General features: G+C 52.1%; 1 protein-coding gene across 1 annotated transcript in view; it reads right to left on the bottom strand.

Annotated features, from left to right (window-relative positions):
- PPP2R5A (protein phosphatase 2 regulatory subunit B'alpha) overlaps window positions 1–2,346 on the bottom strand; it is a 55,862-nt gene extending 53,516 nt beyond the window's left edge. Inside the window, exon 1 of the mRNA XM_049769836.1 lies at window positions 2,166–2,346. Coding sequence (XP_049625793.1) covers window positions 2,166–2,346 — 181 coding nt within the window. The remainder of the gene's footprint in view (window positions 1–2,165) is intronic.
- Between the last annotated feature and the right edge of the window lie 16,899 nt (window positions 2,347–19,245).

Genomic DNA, 19,245 nt, shown 5'->3' with positions numbered 1-19,245 from the left:
TGCCTTGCAAGCGCTAGCCAAGGAAGGGCCATGGTTCGATCCCCCGATGTCCCATATGGTCCCCCCAAGTCAGGGGCAATTTCTGAGTGCTTAGCCAGGAGTAACCCCTGAGCATCAAACGGGTGTGGCCAAAAACAAACAAACAAAAAAAAAGAATGCAGAAAATATAATTGTAAACTGCTCCAACTTTTATATCTAAGACCTAGTTCTCAGAAAAGGTTATAAATTAGCATGACAAAAATGAGGCTTTGGGGGAAATTTTGTTTAAAGCTAGATATAAAACAGAGTTCCGGGTTTGATTTGGTTTGGTTTGGGGGGGGGCACACTCGGCAGTGCTCAGAGCATACTCCTGACAGGTTCAGGGAACCATATGGGATGGCAGGGATCCAACCCGTGTTGGCCACGTGCAAGGCAAATGCCCTAGCTGCTGTGCTATCACTCCAGCCCCAGAGTTCCATTTTAAAAAGCCCTTTTAACAAGACTTAAAAAAAAAAAAAAAACTAATTACTACATATCAAAACATTTTACTCTGCACACATCTACCCTTAAAATCCTGAAGCCCACTGATAAGTGGTCTTGTACAAATGAAGCACGGAAATGAAAACTTGGTTGTAGGTTATTCCTTCCTATGGGAGTGTGGAGAGCCAGTCCATGGCACCTTCCCGTCATGTGTAAGGTAAGCAGATTGGCACAAACACTTAAAGATCTTGGATCCCCACAGCTATCTGAATCTCAGCACAGTATGATTGAATTTCGGGGCAGGAAGAAAAATTCTTTCCTACAATGAAGAGCTTCCCACTGGTATTTAAGACCGCAAACAGCACGGTGGTATCAAATACCCTGCCCAAACACTACGGAACAGAAGAGATTTCTTTAAAAACAAAAACAAAACCCTGGTCCACCACCTTTCAAACATTTGGGCAGGCAAGTAGCTCCTCCTACCAGCAGGTAAGGTCAGGGTCTTAGTTCGTCAGCTAAACTCATACCGATTTCTCTCCAGCACATATACAATATAGCTTTCCTTCTGAAGAATACCGTACCTCCCTTGTGCAAAATTCAGGGACTGACTCTCTAGTCTCTCGATCGGCGACGTTATTTAAGAACCATGCCACAGAACCACAGCACGTTACACAAGCAAAGCAAAGCAAAAAAGCAGCAAACTTTCACATTGCCATGCGGCCATCCACGAAAAAGGAAAAAAAATGAGAATCAAAACAAGTGATATTTGCAATCAGGATCAAAACTGAAGCCCCGATACGAGCACCGCCAGCCGTGAGCATGAGCAGGGGGGAAAAGAGCCAGAGATTTGGGGCCCCCCGCACCCGATCCGCGTTCAAGGATCCGGGTCCGGAGATCTAGTTCGCAATCGGGTGCAGTGCGCTCGCTCACTCGCTCGCTCGGGGTACCATAGGACCCCGCAGCGGTCGGCTCGGGGTACCATAGGACCCCGCAGCGGTCGGGTCCCCTACAGAACGCACGCACGCACGCTGTTCAGGAGGCGAGGACCTGGATGGGGTGCATGCCAAGCAGCCTCTGCAGAGGCCCGTATCCACCGGCGCGCCTACCCGGGCGAACCAAACCCGGGTCGGAGGAGGAGCAGGAGAGACACTGGCGCCCTTCCAAAACGGGCCCTCGGGGCCGGAGCTAAGATAGCACGGAGGTAGGGGGGTTGCCTGGCAAGCAGAAGAAGGTGGTTCGAATCCCATATGGCATCCCAGAGGGTTCCCCGAGAGAGCCTGCCAGGAGTGATTTCGGGTTTTTTTGTTTTTTGGGTCCCACCCGGCGGCGCTCAGGGGTTCCTCCTGGCAGGCTCGGGGGACCCTATGGGATGCCATATGGGATTCGAAGCACCGTCCTTCTGCATGCACGGCAAACGCCTTACCCCAAGCTATCTCTCCGGCCCTCCAGGAGCGATTTCCGAGCGCGGCCCGGTGGGACCCCAAAACCAAAACGGGGCGGCACGATCAGCGCCTCGGGATTCTCGGGGCTCCCTCCGGGCGGTCGGCGGAACCCGCCACGACTCTCGTCCGCACACAGCCGGGCAGGGGAGAAGCAAGGAGGGGAGGGGTGCGCGTCGAGCAAGAAGACTTCGGCGGCGGCGGCGGCCCGGGCACAGGTGGCGGAGGCGGAGGCGGAGGCGGAGGCGGCGGCGGCCGCTCGCTCACCTTTGAGCTGCGGCAGCGGCAGCAGCTCGGCCGGCCGGGCCTGGCCGCGGAACTGCGACGAACTCTGCGAGCGCTTCTGCCGCTGGGCGCGGCGCACCGACCTCCGCGTGAAGCCGTCCACCTTCTCGGACGCGGAGATGGCGGCGGCCCCCGCGGGCGACGGCGAAGGCGCCGACGACATCTCGGCGGGCTCGGGGCAAGGGCCGGGGGCAGGGGCAGGAGGCGGGGACAGGCGCCCGGGGCCCGCGCCCTCCGCCCGGCCTCCTCCTCCTCCTCCTCCGCCTCCTCCTCCTCACGGCCACATCCCTGAGGCGAGGCGAGGCGACGACACGACGACGAGGGCGACAACTTGTCCGCTCCGCACTCCTCTCACTCAGCCCGACCCGACCCGACCCGCCCCTCGGGCTCAGGGGACGCCGCCGGCGCCGCCCGCCCGGCTTGAAGCCGCCTCCCCGAGCGCTGCCATCGCCGAGGGCGCCTGTCCGTGCCCGCGAGCCGCGGCCCGACCTCGACTTCCCCGGGCCCTGCGGAGACTGACGCGCGCGACTTCCGCCCGCGCCTGGGAGTTACTTGGGGGCAGGCGGGGCTGCGCGGAGCCGAGGAGGCCACAGGAGGGAGGGGAGAGAAGGACGAGGAGAAGGAGGAGGCGGGACCTCGCGGCTGACTGACAACATCCGCGAGGTCCCTCCAGCTTCATAGACGCTGAGGCGGGGCTATACGGGAGGGAAAACATGCCCACCCGCAGGCAGCCAATCGCAGGGCGAAGCGCAACTCAAGGGGCGGGATAAGAGGCGTGGTTTCCTTGACGGACTGAGTTGCAGCCAATGGAAAGGCGGGATAGGAGGCGTGGTTTCATGAAGGGCGTGGCTTCCTTGACGGACTGAGCTGCGGCCAATGGGAAGGAAGGACGATGAGAGGCGCTGAAGAGGCCACGGGGGGAGGGAGGAGGAGGCGGGACCTCGCTGATTGACTAACAACTTCCGCGAGGTCCCTCCTGCCTCGCAGATGCTGCGATGGGGCTACAAGGGAGGGAAAGTATGCCTGCACTCAGTCAGCCAGTCGCCGAGCGCAGCGGCACCCAAAGGGGCGGGATAAGAGGCGTGGCTTCCCATGAGGGGCGTGGCCCGCTTGACGGACTGAGTTACGGCCAATGGGAAGGAAGGACGGTGACAGTCGCTAAAGAGCCCATGGCGGGGAGGAGGAGGAGGAGGCGGGACCTCGCTGGCTGACTGACAACTTCCGCGGGGTCCCTCCAGCCTCACGGACGCTCCGATGGGGCTATGACGGGGGAGGGAAAGCATGCCTGCACCCTCAGCCAATCGCCGGATGAAGCGGCAATCCAAAGAGGCGGGATAAGAGGCGTGGCTTCTCATGAGGGGCGTGGCCCGCTTGACGGACTGAGCTACAGCCAATGGGATGAAAGGACGATGAGAGGCGCGCCGCTGACGTCACAAGCGCGCAGTTTTCTCCCGAGGGAAAGAGGAAGCGTTTGGGCGAAGGCGCCTCCCTCTACCCTTTAGGATGTCTTTCCTCACCTACCGTCTAGAATTGCTTTCCTGAACCTATGAATAGATCAGAAGACTCAAGGGGGACGTTTAGAAGACGGAAAGAACAGGGTGCCCCCCTCTCTCCTCCCTCTCTTTGCTTTCCTGTTTGTTAGCCAGGAGGGCTGAAGTGCATGAAGGCTGAGGCACTTCAGAGCGCCCGCTGCGGCGTCACATAAAGGGGCGGGGCTAGAGATGTGACAAGCAGGGGGCTCGCCCAATCAAAGGCCCTTGGCACCTCGAATGGCGCAACTAGGGTTAGCTTGGGAGGAAGTCTGCGGCTGAGAAAAGTGGTTCCTAACCGTGGGATGCTCAATCCTGCTGTTGTAATCTAAGCAACTCGCCCGGGTCCGCACGCTCCGAAAGCAGGCTTTTCTTTCCCATGTTAGCGTTTAGAACTGTCACCAACCCCTCTCCTTTCCAAGGCCTTCAGATATGCAACAGAACAACAGAACGTGACCAAAAAGTTGCTCGTCCGGGATTTTAGCTTTGGGGGGGTGTTGAGAGCTGTGCTGTTCTCTTTTATCCCTGAACATTCTGTCTAGACTCTAGACGTTAAATTTCTAAGGGACTGTAGGTCTGCGCAGCTTGCAGTATTTTCCTATTCTGGGGATTAGTAATAAAAAAAATCAGCGAGCGAAACAGTGGATGGCTTTGACCGTGTGGTTTTGCATCAGTGAGCCCAAATCTGTCTTTCCTTCCTTTTAGCCCCTTTTCCTTCTGGCACGATAAAAAAACTGCCTCTTGTGAGTTTAAGCAGAACTGATTTGAGCTCCCTGGTGATCCTGACCGGGAAGATTCCAACCTTCCTTGGGAGCTGGCTTGTAAATCTCCAACCCCAAATAGCACCTCTAAGTGTTTCTGGCCTCGGAGTATGGTGAGGCTGTCTGTCCTCAGCCGACCAGATCTTCCCCCACGCTTTGCAAAGGCCGTCACCATGGTTCCGGCTCTCAGTCTCTCTTAGATCCCATTTTTATGTAGTTAGTAACTTTGAAGAACAACAGAAGCCAGATTCAAGGCTGTCTTTTCTCAAGCCCTGCTGCTTTGACCTGAGTGCATATCCTACACCCAAACACACTCAGTTCAGACGCATCATTCCTCATGTTGATGCCCCTAAAATCATTGGCTGTGCTTCTTTGAAAACCCCAGTCTTAATTATTCTATAACTGGAAATAACCCACTGTCCCATGCCCTCTACCCCTCTTATTGAGATCTACCTTTTCTTTTTCTTTTTTGGCTTTTGGGTCGCACCCAGCAGTGTTCAGGGGTTACTCCTGGCAGGCTCGGGGAGACCATACGGGATGCTGGAGATGAACCGGGTCCATTCCAGGTCATCAGTGTGCAAGGAAAGCATCCTACCGCTGTGCTATCGCACTTGGCCTCTGCCTTTTCTTTATTCTGTTTGTTTTTGGGCCATACCAGTGATGCTCAGAGATTACTCCTAGCTCTGTGCTCAGAAATTGCTCCTGGCAGGTTCAGGAAACCATATGGGATGCTCAGGTCAGTTCCAGCTCAGCCACATGCAAGGTGAACACCCTGCTGCTGTGCTATTGCTCCAGCCTGAGACCAGCCTTTTCTTTAAAACCCAATTCACCCTCTTCTTTTTTCTTCTGATTTTGGGGCCATACCTGGTGATACTCAGGGGCCATATGCAGGATCCAACCCACCCATTCATTCTTGGGACACACACAAGCCAGCATAGCTGATTACATGTCAATCTGTCCTTCAATCACACTGCATCTAGAGCAAAGCAAGGATCCTTTGTTCCCCTCAGGACCATTTGGATAATTTTTTAGGGTAGCCACACTGACTGTGCTTAAGGATTACTCCTGGCTCTGCACTCAGAAACTACTACTGACCACATGGGGACCATATGGGATAATGGGTATTAAACTCGGGTCGGCTGTGTGTCAGGCAAATGCCCTCTCCATTGTGTTGTTGCTCCAGCCCCACTTGGATATCTTTTGTTGTTGTTGTTGTTGTTGTTGTTGTTTTGTTCTGGTTTTTGGGCTGCACCTGGCAGCGCTCAGGAGTTACTCCTGACTCTGTGCTCAGAAATCACTCCTGATAGGTACGGGGGATGCTGGGATTCAAACCACAATCTGTTCTGATTTGGCTTCTTTTTTTTGGGGTGGGGCACACCCGGTGGTGCTCAGGGGTTACTCCTAGCTATCTGCTCAGAAATAGCCCCTGGCAGGCACAGGGGACCATATGGGGTGCCGGGATTTGAACCAATGACCTTCTGCATGAAAGGCAAATGCCTTACCTTCATGCTATCTCTCTGGCCCCCTGGTTTGGCTTCTTGCAAGGCAAATGCCCTACCACTGGGCTTTCTCTCAGGCCCCACTCATTTGGATATCTTTAAGGTCATTTACAGGCCAGACCAAATAACAATGAGGAGCATCTATATCCCATCATACACCAGGGCCAGACCATGAGATTTTTTGGCCTTGTTGCATTTGACAGGCTAGACATTCCCCACCTAGAGCCTTACTTGGTGCATCAGAAATAGAAAGTCATCAGCCTCTATAGGATTGACATGAATTCTAAAGAGGCTGAAAAGAATATTGTTTGGAGAGGCTAGTGATAGCACAGAGGGGATGGTGCTTGTCTTGCACACGGCTGACCCAGGTTCAATCCCCAGCATCCTATAGAGTCTCCTGAGCCTGCCAGAGATAATTTCTGAGCACAGAGCCAGGAGTAACTGCTGAGCGTTGCTGGGTGTGGTCCAAAAACAAAAACAAAATTTCATGGGAAAACAAATGCACAGGTTAATCATTTATACACCTGGCTATTTCTGGAGCATTCTGTCTATAGGTATGATCTTGATGAGTTAAAGATCTGGACTGGAGCTGAGCTGATTGCTCTGAAAAACAAGGGACCCTAGACTCTAGGGCCTAGAGGGACTAGAGGTTCTGGGTCTAGGTTGGAGCTCAGCTCTTTTATTAAGTGCAGCTGAGAGCTGGGAAAACAGATCCAGAGCCAAGCCATCATTTCTGGTCTGTTCTTTGGCTTGGTATGTCCTCACAGAATATGATTTTCTTAATTCATGAGCAGATGTCTGTCCACTTTCCTTCATGCATGATGGCTGGCCTGCAGGATAAACAAATGGGGGGGGGGGCATTTCATGATTTCAGAGATCCCCTCAGGACTGTGCTTTTCACAACACTGTGAGGCCTCAGAACCTGGATTTCCACCTTTGCACCTGGAGACCTGCAGTTGCAGGTAGGGCTATAAACTGCTGCCCTCCAGCTTACCAAACAATCCATGCTTGCACTGTTAACAGTCAGTCTCCCTCAGAGCCCTGATCTCCAAACAGTGTCAGCACAAGGCCAGACAAATAGGCTTTATCTGCAGAATCAAAAACAAGGACGACTTTCCAGTTTTTCTAATGTAAGATAAATGTTTTCCCTTCACTCTTCAAACTTGGACACGTACTCCCTCTTCACTGGGCTAGCCTATAAATCAAGAGAGAGGATTGGATTGGGAAAATAAAGTTACATTGGATACCTCAAACCTTGTTTAAGGACACTCACAGCATTCCAATTCAAAACGAGTACAAGGTTCATAAGTAAAAGCTCACTTCTAGCCAAGATTTTCAACCCTAAGCCCCCTTCCCAGTGCTTCCAGAAATGGAATATGTAGAAACTCAAAAGGAATAAGAAGCTTGACAAGCTTTTCGATTTTTTTTTTCTGTTTTTGTTTTTCAGGTCACACCTGGCTGTGCTCAGGAATCATTTCTGGCAGTGCTTGGGGAAACGTATGGGATGCCGAGGATTGAATCTGGGTTGGCCTCATACAAGGCAAATGCCCTCCATGCTGTGCTAATGCTCTGGCCACAAGGAGGTTGACAATCATTTTATTAAATCCTGGAAGTAGTCCCAGAAACTCAGTTCTCTCTAGATTCTTAGATACCTCTCTTCTCTGAGTTCTCATTCCTGCTTGCTTGTTCACCCCCTCTTTAGGCCATGTTTCCAGCTGCACACATCAACCAAGGACATGTGAGCATGAAGGAAGCTTAGCAGCAGGCGGGAGCAGGTGTGGCCAAGTTGGTGTCTGACAGTTGGTATCACCCCCAGAGACCAATATGTGCCTTCTCATGGGCCTCAAGCTGTTCCCCCTTGAAATGTTCTTATTATTCACATACTTGATAGCCTTTTGCTTCTGTGTACAGGGAACTTGTCTCACTAATAATTTACCATGCTAGATGTTAAAGTTGATTAAAATTTTAATTTCAGGGGTCAGAGCAATAACACTGGGGTAGGACATTTGCCTTGCACATGGCCAACATGTTTTATTGTTTGTTTGTTTGGTTGGTTGGTTGGTTAGTTTTTGGGTCACACTCAGTGGTGCTCAGTACTCCTGGCTCTACACTCAGAAATCACTCCTGGTGGGCACGGGGGACCATATGGGATGCCGGGGTTGGAACCACCGTCCTTCTGCATGCAAGGCAAATGCCATACCTCTATGCTATCTCTTCATCCCCCAACATGTTTTTTGTTTTGTTTTTGTTTTTAATTTTTGGGGCTACACCCAGTGATGCTCAGAGATTACTCCTAGCTATGCATTCATAAATCACTCCTGGCTTGGGGGACCATATGGGATGCTGGGGATCAAACTGATATCCATCCTGGATCACCCACATGCAAGGCAAATGCCCTACTGCTGCGCTAATGCTCTGGCCCCCAACACAGGTTTGATCTCCAGCATCCCCCAAGCCTGCCAGAAGTAATTTCTGAGCACAGAGCCAGCCAGGAGTAACCCCTGAGCACCACCAGGTATGGGCCAAAATCCAAAACAAAAATATGTTGATTTTCAGGGACCAGAGAGATTGTGCAGCAAATAAGACATTTGCTTATAAAACTTGAAGGTAACTGATGCAAATTTGATCTCCAGCATCCCATATGATCCTTCCAGAGCCTTCCAGGAGTGGTTCCTGAGAGCAGAGCCAGGAATAACCTCTGAGTACACCAGATGTAGTCTCCATACACACACAATTGGTTTTCAGGACCAGAGAGATAGTATAGAGGTTAGGGTACTTGCATACAGCTTATTTACAGCCCACCTGGGTCAGAACCCTGCCCTTCATACTGTTTCTCAGCCCTGCCTATAACACTACTTTTGGGGAAGACCTAGTAGCTCTCAGATGGATAGTATGAGTTTTGCTGGTGAGTTTATTGAGTTTTAGGAGAGCTCAGTGTTGTGGTCAGCCACATTCATCTATGAGCAGCAACTTGAGGGAGAGAGGGCCTAGCCCAGGCGGGAGTCCTATCTGCAGCCAAGGACTCTTCTGTTTCTTGACCTTGCCCTCTGACCACTCATCCAAGTGGGACACGGGCCCAGAGGCCTGACAGAGCTAAGGCTTGGCCACGGTCCCCTGAACAAGGGCAGAAGCGTCTCTGCAGCTGACACACGTCCAGGAACTCTGGGACAGCGTGACCTCGGATCACTCGAAGTTTCCCATCCCCAAAATAGCCCTGTGTGTGAGGGCCTGTGCCAGGCACCTGCTTGAGCCAGGCATCGAGTCCAGAAGCTGCCTGTGGGCCACATCTCAGTGGGGACGGTCACTGGGCGCTCTTATGTCTCCACCTTGCTCACCCTCTTCCTCCTGTCTACATGGGGTTGCTCGAGTTCAGTTCACATGTGTATGAGGGAAGAAGGGAAGTGGACCTGCCTCAGAGTTGTGCTTGAAGTCTCAACATGTTGGCAGCTAGGCTGTACCTGGCTACACCCGCCCAATGTGACACAGGCTCCGCCACGCTGTGAGTGAGGGAGAGTTGGGCCATGGCCGGCCTGGGCGTGACCCCAGTGGCAGCTGTGTGCATGGTACAGGAACAAGGGCCCCAGAGGAAGTGGTTTGTGGTGAGGCAAGGTGGGGTTTGGGGGGTCTGGACAGGGCTGTGAGGGGTTCACAGGAAGGAGAGCCTTGAAGAGAGGCCCACAGGCCACTAGGCCTGTGTGATGGTGTTTTCTGGAAATGAAGAGTTTCAGGGGGTCTCCAAGACCTCCCTAGTCAGCCTGGGGTAGGAGGAGGGCTCCCTGGGGTCTAAGTGACGAGTGGAGGGGACAGCCAGCCCACACCCAGGGGAGCCCCTACATTGCACAACCGGCAGCAGTTTCCACAGCAGCTGAAGCAACTGCTCTTGAAACAGGCTCTGTGCCCCAGCTGGAAGGAGCCATCCACAGCCTATGACAAAATACCCCTTTTTGGGGGCCCAGCCTGAATCCTCGCAGCTTCATATCCAATGTAGACCAGCATGCTGAAATCCCATGGTAGACCCTGGCAAGCAGGAGGCAGGGTCCAAAAGTAAGGGACCACACACACACACACACATACACACACACACACACACACACACACACACACACACACACATCACGCACTTGTGTCTATTTATTGTTCCCTGTCCAGCTTTTGTTTATCCTGAATCCTGTGGAGTTTGGGAGTGGGAGGTGGGGTTGTCCATGAATAAGACTCCCCATACCGCCATGTAGCTATTGTTAGATAGATCCCAGCCCCCAGCTCTGTCCCTCATCTTCTCATCACAGTGACTCTGAATAGGTCCTGAGATGGGGCTGAAGATGGTGTGTGTGGGTGTGTGGTTATGGGTAGGTGGATGGAGGAGAGGGAAGCTTCCAGGCTTTGCAGAGGCTTTGAAAGCAGGAGGCCTGGCTTGGGCATAGCATGATTCTATGAGCACTGCTGTGGAAAACTAGAACACAGATCTAGGAGTAAAGGAAAAAAAGTTTTTTCCATAGGCCAATTCCTCAATAACCACTAGTAGGATTGCACTTGTTTAGGGACAGAGTAATAGTATAGCAAGTAAGGCTTGCCTTGCACACAGTTGGCCTGGGTTTGATCCCCAGTATCCCATATGGGTACCTGAGCACCACTAAGAGTGATTTCTGAGTGCAGAGCCTGGAGTAACCCCCGAGTACCACCAGATTTGTCCCCCAAACAAATGAACAAACAAAAAGACAGTCTGAGGTAGGCTGGAAGCTGATTCATGTTTACACTCCATCCCCGCCCGGGCGAGGCGCTCAGTAAACACTGAGGCAATGAGAAAACATTGTCAGACTCTGGCCTAACTAGGCTGCCCATCGCCCAGCTCTCAGATCTGGAGCCAGACATGTCCAAATCCAGGCCCTGGTCCTATGAGCTGGGTGGTGAGCACCACTGGTTGACTCATTTGCTCAGTGTCCTCCCTCTCCTGTTTTGTGAGGTGAGGGTTCCACATGTTCTCGGCCACCAGAGAAACCCTGGGATGAGATTAACCTGTGTGTGTGGCATGCAAGCAAGTGCTCCATAACTATTTGGTGTCAGTAGATTTGAGAGCCTCTTTCAGAGTGTGTTCTGAGGCAACTCAAGGCAAATTGAGTCCGCTATGTGGGGAGAGCACACAGATTAGACATATTTTGGAAGGGACTGTGCTGAGGGTCAGCTTCTTTCCTACCAGGGGTACTAGACTGTAATCAATGCTGAGTTATAGGTACACCTAGTTCCCAATTCCAAACACAGGCCTCCAAGATGGGTCAACTTTCCTGACCATCACGGGCACACATGGTTCCCCAGAGGCAAAAATGCCAAGTTCAGGCAGGCAGGACCTGGCCTTGGGGAGGCTCATGGCCTGCAGCGTTGGCACTCCCAGGGCATCGGGCATTGATCCAACCCCAAACAGGGAAGTGACTTTGATAATGACCTGGGGTTGGATAATACCCACCCTGGCGCCAGGAACAGACCCAGCACTCCCATAAATGTGGGAAGCAGAAAGGATCTCCCCAAACACTCATTACTGCAGGTCTGAGTATGCAGAAGGAAGTGGCTCCCTGAACCAGGAAGTTCTCTTTCCCACTGACAGAAGTATGGGGTCGGGAAGCTAGTGGGCACTGGCATGGTCAGGGACGGGTCCCAAGAAAGCAAATATCCCCGACCTGTGCAAGGAAGGGGTTCAATGGAGTCCCTAAGCAGGTCAGAAATGCGGGTTTGGGGATGTGGAAGTCCTCACCTGAGCAGGAGAGTGGGAAGAACCAAGAGTCAGGGCAGGAGGAGGAGCTCATCAATTATGGGGAGAGTGGGGGACTCAGGGCTGAGGCGGCATAAGGGCCAGAAAAAGAGACCTTCCGGAGCCTAAGGAAGATGTCCTTTGACCCCATAGACTAGGTAGTCAAGGCATCAAGTCAGGGCATCTCAGGGAATCTATGGGCTGAATCCAGAGAGGAAACAAGCCAAGGCCTGTGGCAGCCAAGCATGTTCAGCTTGCTCCAAAGTTTTCAGCTTAGAATGCCCCTGACCTGTGTACCCTGACCTTCAGCGCTTATCCATACAGTTGGTGCCAGCCCTTGCCAGTCATAGAGCACATGGTTCCTTCACAAGTAGTGATGTGGCCACAAATATGCGTGTGGATGCACAAAGGCCACGAAATCGTGTGGCTCTGAGTTTTTTGTGAATACATAAGTGAGGTAAGCTGTGTATTGGAGGTTGTCTCCAGGCAGGAGCAGGGCACTCAGTCCACCTCCATCCCCATTTGACTGTTTATTAGAGGCAGGCTCACAAGGGGCTTCTCAGGAAGCCCAGGATCCTGGGCAATTCTCTAACCTGCTGGCCATTCCAGACTTGGGCCTGTGGATTATATATGGACTTTATATGCAGGGGTCCAGTTCAATTGGGTCCACAGGGTTCCCTGTGCAGGACTGGGTGTGATCACTAAATCTTGAGTGAGTCTGAAGAGTTTGAGGGCACCTATCTCTTCCTTCTGGGCTTGTCTGTTCACTGGCCCATGGGACCTGGACTTACTAGCCCCAGTTCATGGTGCCTTTTTCTCCTCTGACCTGAGAGTGAGCCTACACAGGGACATGGGCAGTAATAGACCCAGCCCAGGTCCTGTGAAGGTGAGAGGAAGCTGGGTCAGGCTAAAGGACTGATCTGAGAAGCTGGAGCTGGGTCTGAACCTGCAATTAGTCTCCTGCCTTGGCTTTCAGAGCTAACATAGCAGCTCTTGTCTGCCCACCCCCAGAGCAGGCACAAGAGTAGGGGAGAAAAAAGCAGGATGTGGGGTTATAAATACAAGGAACTGACAGGATTATGCCCTCCACCCCCGGCTCATATCCTGAAAAGGGAACTGGTTCTGGAAGCTTTTTAGGATCTACCTCCCCTAGTCAGGGATGCTCATGGGGTAGAGGGTGTCAGCGCTTTCCTCCATGCTGACCTGGTTAAGGTAGATGCAGCCCACCCAGCCTGGGCCCACCCACCTCACCCACTGTCTCTCTGGAGCCCTGAAAACTCAGAGCTTCCTTTGTCTCTGCACCTCTCCTGTTCTTGGGGACCCTAAGGTGAACACCATGTCCAGTGGCACTGCTGTATTTGTAGGGCCAGTGCAGAACTGCCCACCTAGGCTGCTGAGGGGACAGAAGTCTAGGGGCTATTTTAGGATGAGGTGAGGTGTGGTGGCCCAGGAGCTGGAGCTGTCCCTGAATGGGAGGATCTGAGACTCTGAGGGTCCCAGGCACCACTCCCTGCCTTTACTGGGGCTGAATTCCTAACTTGGATTTCTTTTTTTTTTTGTTTTGTTTTTGGTTTATGGGTCACACCCCTCGGCACTCAGGAGTTATTCCTGGCTCTGTGCTCTAAAATTACTCCTGGCAGGCATGGGGGACCATATGAAATGCCAGGATTTGAACTGGGGTCTGTTCTGTATTGGCGACATGCAAGGCAATCTTATCGCTGTTCTGTGCTATCCCTCCAGCCCCTGACTTGAATTTTTTTGGGTCACACCTGGCCGTGCTCAGGGGTTACTTCTGGTTCTGTGTTCAGAAATCGCTCCTGGCAGGCACAGGGGACCATATAGGATGCCAGGATTCAAACGACCATTGGTCCTGGGTCGGCTGCTTGCAAGGCAAAAGCCCTACCACTGTGCTATCTCTCCGGCTCCTGACTTGGATTTCTTTATGCCCTTATTTTTTGGCTTTTGGGTCACACCTGGTGGTTCTCAGGGGTTACTCCTGGCTCTGTCCTCAGAAATCACTCCTGGCAGGTTCAGGAACCATATGGGGTTTTGGGAATTGAACACAGCTCCATGATGAGTTAGCCGAGTGCAATGCAAACACCTTAATGTTATTCCATCACTCTGGCCCCTCTTTGTGCTCTTTCTCCTGATGCTGCCACAGATTCCACCCCCCTCCTCCCCAGGAACCTGCCTTTATAGGTGTCTGGAGCTTCATAGCTTTGCTAGGCTCCATGAGCACCCAAGTTGGTGTTTCAACTCTATATTTGCTGCAGTCTGTTCAGGATGCCAAACTGGGGTGCTGGGAGATGGTGTGGAGGGCAAAACCCAGCCCAAATCATACCCAACATGGCGTCTCCAGAGTACTTGAGGAACAGACCCACAGGACACTTAGTTCTGTGGGATGGCCCAATTCACCCCTGAGACACCATGAACTCAAACTGCACTGAATTCCCTGGGTGTCAGTGGATGCCAGTACTCTATCTTTCAGGACATGGTGCCAGGAGGCGTTTGCAGATTCTGGGGTTCCTGTGGCCCAGTGGCAGCCCAGATTCAGGGGCGCTCAGTCTATGGATGCCGCACCCCTTCCTGTCGGTTTACTTGCCAGACAAATGCGAGCTGACGGCAGCAAGCCAATAAGTTCCTTCAGCCAGCTTGTCAACCCAGATAGGACATTCATCCCTGCACACCCCAATGCCTTCTAGACTGAATGCCAGCATGTGGAGTGATGTGGGTGTGACCATATGGGCGTGTGACTGTGTGGTATCTGACCAGGTGAATGTGTGACTATGTGGGTGTATGGACATTGACTGTGTGGGTATGTATGTGGTCCTGTGAGAGTGTGGGGGTGTGACTGTGTAAGTATGTAATTGGGTGATTGTATGAGACTGTCTGGGAATTCAACTATAACTATATGGTTGTATGACCATGTGAGTGTGTGACCGTGTGGTTTTGTGGGTATGTGATCATGTGACCAAGCAAACGTGTGACCATGTGGGTATGCAACCATGGGGATATGTGGGTGTGTGGCTGTATGATTGTGTGGGTGTATGGCCATGAGATTTTGTAAGTGTGTGACTGTGTAACCAAGCAAGCATATAAGTATGTGGGCATGTGAGGCTTCACAGCCAAACAGTGCCCCAAACCCCCCAGAGTTACTCTCACGGCCCCCATGGCCAGCTCCTCTCGTGTTTCCCATGGACACAGCCCAGAGCCAGACCTGGCACCATCCACAGATTCAGCAGCTGCTTCCCGAAGCAGCTCAGGCTAATCATTAAACCGTCCTGGAGGACGCTGGTCATGGGCCAGCTGGCAGCAGCACACCAGACAGCCCAGCCGCTGCACCTGCGTGATTTGGTGTTTTGGATCTAGGGGTGGGTTTATCCCCTCTCATGCCACACAGATCCAGTTCTTTCCATGCTGAGCACAAGCTCAGATTTGGGCCTCAACTGTGCTCATTTTGCCAGCAGGGTCTGGAGACATTTCTTGGCTTTGGGAGACCCCGGCTGGCTCTGCCCTGCCGTGCCCTGCTCCTCTCCTTGTGCGCTTGGAAAGTGAGCATACCCCTCCTTCCCCTCCATTTCCCTCTTGCCCTTCCTTATTCCACCCCATCCTTGTCTCCCTTACTCCTCTCCTCACTCTCTTCCCCTTAATCCACCTTTCCTCCTCCCCTCTCTTCCCCTTCCCTACTTGTTCTACAGACCTCATCTCCCATCTGTTTTGAGCCCATGCCCCAAGACTCCTGTGCAACATCCTTATCAGGTGGCCTTTGGTCTTTTCAAAGGCTTTATTGGGGGCCCACACTCAGCAGTACTCAGGGCTGACTCCTGGCTCTGCATTCAAGGATCACCCTGCCAAGCTAAGGGGCCCTATGAGGTTCTGGAGATCGAGCCTGGGTCAGCCACTTGCAACGCAAATGCCTCCCCACTGTCCCTTCACTCTGTCCTAAGACCAGGACGTTGGATTCCAGAATACTCATGGTCAGGATCATTCCTGTTTACCTACTGGGTAAACTGGGGACATGGCTCAGTAGTGGATCACCTGCACCTCCTGTAAAAGGCTCCAGGTTCAATCCTTCTCGCCAGCCAGTACCTCGAGCCTGATGCCCAAACTCAAGCAGAAAATAGGCAAAGAGGAATCAGCCTCTGACTATCTCCCCAGTTCCCACCTATCTTGGGGTGGGAATGACATACTCCAGTTTATTTTTTCCTTTTGGTTTTTGGGACCTAGCCAGTGGTGCTTAGAGTTCACCCCTGCACTCAGGAATCACTCCTGGCAGTGCTCAGGGACCAAATGAGATGCCAAGGGTTGAACCCATGTTGGCTGTGTGCAAAGCAAACACCCTCCCCACCGTACTATGTTCTGGTCCAAAACTCTAGTCCTTAGGAGCCCAGCACTCTGCCCTCACTCACCTCCCTCCCCATCACAAGTTGGTCAGAGGAATATCTAGACGCCCCTCCCTCCAGCTGCCTAGGGAAACTCCCTGTTAGAGATGGAAACAGTAAATGAAATGCAGCTCAGGCAGAATTCCATGGACTCAGGGAGCAAGATAAAGGATGCTGAATTGAGGGGGAGCAGCAAGGAAGGACCCAGTTGCCTGCTACTTGCTGGGTGTGATGAGGCTGTGGAAATGCCCACGCTTCTCATAGGGCTGCATCCAGAAGCGCATAGGAGGCCAGAGACATCATATTCAGGATTTTTTCTAAAAGACCTTTTTAACTTTGTGTGTGTGTGTGTGTGTGTTTTTGGGGGGGGTGCACACCCAGCGGTGGTCAGGGTTTACTCCTGGCTCTGTGCTCAGAAATCACTTCTGGTGGGGCTGGAGTGATAGCACAGCAGTAGGGTGTTTGCAGATGACCCGGAAGGACAGAAGTTCAATTCCTGGCATTCCATATGGTACCCTGAGCCTACCAGGAGCAATTTCTGAGTGAAGAGCCAGGAGTAACCACTGAGTGCCACCAGGTGAAGGAAGGAAGGAAGGAAGGAAGGAAGGAAGGAAGGAAGGAAGGAAGGAAGGAAGGAAGGAGGGAGGGGGGAGGGGGGGGGGGGGGGGGAGGGAGGGAGGGAGGGGAGGTAGGGAAGGAAAGAGGGAAAGAAAGAGAGAAAGAAAGAAAGAAAGAAAGAAAGAAGAGAAAGAAAGAAAAGTAACAAAAATAGAAAGAAAGAAAGAAAGAAAGAAAGAAAGAAAGAAAGAAAGAGAAAAAGAAAGAAAGAAAGAAAGAAAGAAAGAAGAGAAAGAAAGAAAGAAAGAAGGAAGGAAGGAAGGAAGGAAGGAAGGAAGGAAGGAAGGAAGGAAGGAAGGAAGAAGGAAGGAAGGTAGGAGAGAGGAAAAAGAAAGGAAAGAAGGAAGAAAGGAGGAAGGAGGAAAGGGAGGGAGGAAGGGAGGAAGGAAGGAAGGGAGGGAGGAAGGAAGGAAGGGCTGGTGAGGTGGCACTAGAGGTAAGGTGTCTGCCTTGCAAGCACTAGCCAAGGAAGGACTGCGGTTAGATCCCCCGGCATCCCATATGGTCCTCCCAAGCTAGGGGCAATTTCTGAGCGCTTAGCCAGGAGTAACCCCTGAGCATCAAACGGGTGTGGCCCCAAAATCCGAAAGAAGAAAGAAAGAAAGAAAGAAAGGAAGGAAGGAAGGAAGGAGGAAGGAAGGAAGGAAGGAAGGAAGGAAGGAAGGAAGGAAGGAAGGAAGGAAGGAAGGAAGGAAGAAAGAAAGAAAAGAAAGAAGAAAGAAAAGAAAGAAAGAAAAGAAAGAAAAAGAAAGAAAGAAAGAAAGAAAGAAAGAAAGAAGAAAGAAAGATAAGAAAGAAAGAAAGAAAGAAAAAGAAAGAGGGGCCCGGAGAGATAGCACAGCGGCGTTTGCCTTGCAAGCAGCCGATCCAGGACCAAAGGTGGTTGGTTCGAATCCCGGTGTCCCATATGGTCCCCCGTGCCTGCCAGGAGCTATTTCTGAGCAGACAGCCAGGAGTAACCCCTGAGCACCACTGGGTGTGGCCCAAAAACCAAAAAAAAAAAAAAAGAAAGAAAGAGAAAGAAATCACTCCTGGCAGGCTCAGGGGACCATATGGGATGCCAGCGATTGAACCCATCCTGGGTCCAGCCCTACTCAGGTTCCCTTTTATCTTCTTTCTTGGGTTTTGGCCCAGTTCAAGGCAAGCACAGTCCCCTCCCCATGAATGACCTAAAATGTCTCTAAAAGGGGCCAGAATGATAGCACAGCAGGTGGGGTGTTTGCCATGCATGGGGCTGACCTGGGTTTGATTCCCAGCATCCTATATGGTCTCCTGAGCCCGCCAGTAGTAGAATTTCTGAGTATAGAGCCAGGAGTAATCCCTGAGTGCAGCTGGGTGTGCCCCTCCCCCACAAAAAGCCTCTTTTTTTTTTTAAACAGCGGTGTTTGCCTTGCCTGTACTGTACCACACTGGGTGTGGCCCAAAAACCAAAAGTGCTTTTCACTTATTTTTGTTTCCTGGTTTTTGGGCCACACCCGGCGGTGCTCAGGGGTTACTCCTGGCTATCTGCTCAGAAATAGCTCCTGGCAGGCAGGGGGACCATATGGGACGCCAGGATTTGAACCAACCACCTTAGGTCCTGGATCAGCTGCTTGCAAGGCAAAACCGCTGTGCTATCTCTTGAGCCCCTGCTTCTCACTTTTAAAAGTAAAAGCAAGGCTGGAGAAGGGGTGAAGTGGGGAGAGTAGGATCCTCTTCCTTCCGAACCTCATTGTTCTCTCAGTGGAGCTTCCTTGGTTCACGAACAGTCACTGGCCAGAGTGGGTGACAGCACAGGATTTAAGGCTCTTTCATTACCTACCACAGACACAAGTTGGGTCCCCAGTACTGTTGTTGTCTCCCCTAGCTCCGCCTGGAGCAAACCCTGAGCACACATTGAGGAATCCTCCCCCCAAAACCAAAACCAGAATAAGTAAATGTGTGATTATGCTGTTTATAAAAAGAACAGAACACGGAGGCTGGAGAGATAGCACAGCGGTAAGGCATTTGCCTTGCATGCGGAAAGTCGCTGGTTTGAATCCTGGCATCCCATATGGTCCCCCGAGCCTGCCGGGGGCGATTTCTGAGCGTAGAGCCAGGAATAACCCCTGAGCATTGCCGGGTGTGACCACAAAAAAAAGAAAAAAAAAAAAAAAAAAAGAACAGAATGGGCTGGAGGAATAGCACAGTGGTAAGGCGTTTGCCTTGCATGCAACCAACAAAAGACGGATGGCGGTTTGAATCCCAGCCTCCCATATGGTCCCCCAAGCCTATCAGGGGTGATTTCTGAGAATGAAGCCAGGAGTAACCCTTGAGCTGAGCTCGACTGAGTGTGACCCAAAAACAAAAACAAACAAACAAAAAAGAACAGAACAGGGGCTGGCTCAGTGACACAAGTGGTAAGGCATTTGCCCATGCTAGCCTAGGATGGACTGCGGTTTGATCCCCTAGTGTCCCATATGGTCCCCTAAGCCAGGAGCGATTTCTGAGCACATAGCCAGGAGTAACTCCTGAGTGTCACTGGTCACTGGGTGTGGCCCCCCCCAAAAAAAAA

Source organism: Suncus etruscus, chromosome 3, assembly GCF_024139225.1.
Source record: "Suncus etruscus isolate mSunEtr1 chromosome 3, mSunEtr1.pri.cur, whole genome shotgun sequence".
Lineage (NCBI taxonomy): Eukaryota > Metazoa > Chordata > Mammalia > Eulipotyphla > Soricidae > Suncus > Suncus etruscus.
This window is presented reverse-complemented; position numbering and strand designations above follow the sequence as displayed.